The sequence below is a fragment of the Rhagoletis zephyria genome, unplaced genomic scaffold, assembly GCF_001687245.7.
Source record: "Rhagoletis zephyria isolate East Lansing unplaced genomic scaffold, Rhagoletis_zephyria_1.1 Rzeph_scaffold_31504, whole genome shotgun sequence".
Taxonomy (NCBI): domain Eukaryota; kingdom Metazoa; phylum Arthropoda; class Insecta; order Diptera; family Tephritidae; genus Rhagoletis; species Rhagoletis zephyria.
In genome coordinates this window covers 1-2,757 of record NW_016188560.1, presented here as the reverse complement: position 1 = coordinate 2,757, position 2,757 = coordinate 1, and the positions used below count along the sequence as shown (strand labels likewise).

Here is a 2,757-nt window from a genome sequence, read left to right as displayed (position 1 = left end):
TGAAATTGTTCGAAATTGTTGTTGCTTGAGATTGAAAATGAAAATGTGTGTGTGAGTTTGTGAGTAAATTTAAAAATTAAATTGTTTGGAAACGTCAAGAATTTTAAAAGTGACTCTCAGCGGTTCTACCTTACTATATTTTTATCATGGATAATACTATCAAACTTTTGAAATTATGTACTTATGTATGTATGTACCCTGCAAACCATTTTTTCAGAGGATTCTGCATTGTAAAGAAATTTTAAAGAATTTGTTAAAATTTAATTCGATTTTTTGCCGAATTTTCTAAACTGAAATAAATTACGCACACTTCCATTCTTTTACGAATTTTCGGAAGAAAATCTATGAAGCAACGAAAATAATGGTGCTATGTGAAGAATATCTTTCAGAATTTTTCCAGAATTTTCTTAATTTTTNCTTGCAGGGTATGTATGTATGTACCCTGCAAACCATTTTTTCAGAGGATTCTGCATTGTAAAGAAATTTTAAAGAATTTGTTAAAATTTAATTCGATTTTTTGCCGAATTTTCTAAACTGAAATAAATTACGCACACTTCCATTCTTTTACGAATTTTCGGAAGAAAATCTATGAAGCAACGAAAATAATGGTGCTATGTGAAGAATATCTTTCAGAATTTTTCCAGAATTTTCTTAATTTTTCGTACAGAAATTTCTTTACGAGTTCGTGTCAACCACTTCATATAATTTTCTTTGAAGATTCGGAAAAAAATCGTTACAGAAATCAGATACTCCTAAAGATTTCGTTAAGATTTCGGGAACTTTGGTTTGCAGNAACAAATCATTACAGAAATGAGATACTACTAAGATTTCGGGAACTTTGGTTTGCAGGGTAGCTACTATGCTTGTTGTGTATGCAGCGATTAGTAGAACATAAAATTGCCACATTATAGCAGTTTTACACATCTAGGCAAGCGGAGATGGTTTTCTTCACAGCATCACGAGCATATGGGATGTATGAAAGTGAATACCAGGTCATAGCTAACGATTGAATGATAATGAAAATTAATGTCAAGCCGGCTTTATGGAGCTATAAAGTTATTAAAAAAATAAAATGATTAAACTTAGTTTGAAGATATAAAAAAAAATATTAGAAATGACAAATATTTGTACCACAATTGCAGCTATGAAGGTCATAACTATCGATGCAAGCACAATGCAAGTGGCTATTAAGCGTGTAGATGAGAACATTTTCTTGATTTGATTAACTGGTCCCATAAGAAAGCAGGTACTGTAATTAATGAGTTATATATAAATAAGTTGCATTCAGAGCGTAAATAATATGTTAATGCATACCTCGCCATTGATATTATATTACCGAGCGTATAGAAGACCGCAAACACCACTACGCCGNAATTCGTAAACAAATCATTACAGAAATGAGATACTACTAAGATTTCGGGAACTTTGGTTTGCAGGGTAGCTACTATGCTTGTTGTGTATGCAGCGATTAGTAGAACATAAAATTGCCACATTATAGCAGTTTTACACATCTAGGCAAGCGGAGATGGTTTTCTTCACAGCATCACGAGCATATGGGATGTATGAAAGTGAATACCAGGTCATAGCTAACGATTGAATGATAATGAAAATTAATGTCAAGCCGGCTTTATGGAGCTATAAAGTTATTAAAAAAATAAAATGATTAAACTTAGTTTGAAGATATAAAAAAAAATATTAGAAATGACAAATATTTGTACCACAATTGCAGCTATGAAGGTCATAACTATCGATGCAAGCACAATGCAAGTGGCTATTAAGCGTGTAGATGAGAACATTTTCTTGATTTGATTAACTGGTCCCATAAGAAAGCAGGTACTGTAATTAATGAGTTATATATAAATAAGTTGCATTCAGAGCGTAAATAATATGTTAATGCATACCTCGCCATTGATATTATATTACCGAGCGTATAGAAGACCGCAAACACCACTACGCCGCGGTGTAAGAAGAGCATCAAAGACCCGAGAAACGACAGTACGATGCCAAGTACAAAGCATATGCAAAAGCCTTTGATGCGTGTCGACCAGCTGAGCGTTGACATCTCATTGATCTGCAATGCAGTGATTCCAATATACATATAGTTTGGTGGAAAGAAGTTTGCATAGAAAATTAATTGATAAGAAATGTTGGAGTTTTTAAATTAGAATTTGTTTAACAATACGGATGTTTATGTTTAGAATAAAATGTAAATAAGTATACGTAAATACGTGAACTATTAATATATACATATGTATGTATATTACATATTTTCTTTTGATATGTGCGCTAGGTTTCCATAAATAATAATCATGTCGTAAACGCCCACCAATATCAGATGCCTATTAGATTCAGACTGGTCGTGTGGTCAACGGAGAATTCTCGGAAGAAGTTTATTCTACTTTCAAATATCAAGGCTATTTTTTGGTTCAATATTTTGCTTTAAAATACTCCTTTCGTCATACTCCCAATCCCTACGTGCTTTTAACAGGCACGCAAAGGGGGGGGGGGCAGGGCGTACCACTTGTTGAGTCAGCAGCTTTTCCGCAATATGTTAATTTATGTTACTTTTCAATGCAAGAATTGGAATTGGATTTAAATATTTAATTTTTAGGAATTAGAGACCAAAGCTTAGTACTAATACAAAAATTAAATTAAACTTATCTACTAAAATGGTTTAAAATAAATAATAGTTCTTTACCTGGGTTATAATACTACTCTCCTCCTCTGGGGTGGAATCATTTCCGTTAAGCACGCGAC

At 32.8% G+C, this 2,757-nt stretch overlaps 2 protein-coding genes across 2 annotated transcripts; both read right to left on the bottom strand.

Annotated features, from left to right (window-relative positions):
* Positions 1 to 173: 173 nt before the first annotated feature.
* Positions 174 to 1,365, bottom strand: LOC108383208 (vesicle transport protein SFT2A-like). The gene is made up of 4 exons (XM_017639587.1): positions 1,315 to 1,365; positions 1,132 to 1,249; positions 856 to 1,048; positions 174 to 198 (listed from the first exon to the last, which is right to left on the bottom strand). The coding sequence occupies exons 1-3, from the start codon at positions 1,320 to 1,322 to the stop codon at positions 917 to 919; spliced, it is 258 nt and encodes an 85-aa protein (XP_017495076.1). The 5' UTR covers positions 1,323 to 1,365; the 3' UTR covers positions 174 to 198; positions 856 to 916.
* A 37-nt stretch (positions 1,366 to 1,402) lies between these two features.
* Positions 1,403 to 2,752, bottom strand: LOC108383207 (vesicle transport protein SFT2A-like; the record flags this gene model as incomplete). The annotated part of the gene is made up of 4 exons (XM_017639586.1): positions 1,403 to 1,635; positions 1,719 to 1,836; positions 1,902 to 2,071; positions 2,699 to 2,752. Coding segments are annotated over 4 exons (474 nt in total), but the record flags the coding sequence as incomplete, so codon positions are not given.
* Between the last annotated feature and the right edge of the window lie 5 nt (positions 2,753 to 2,757).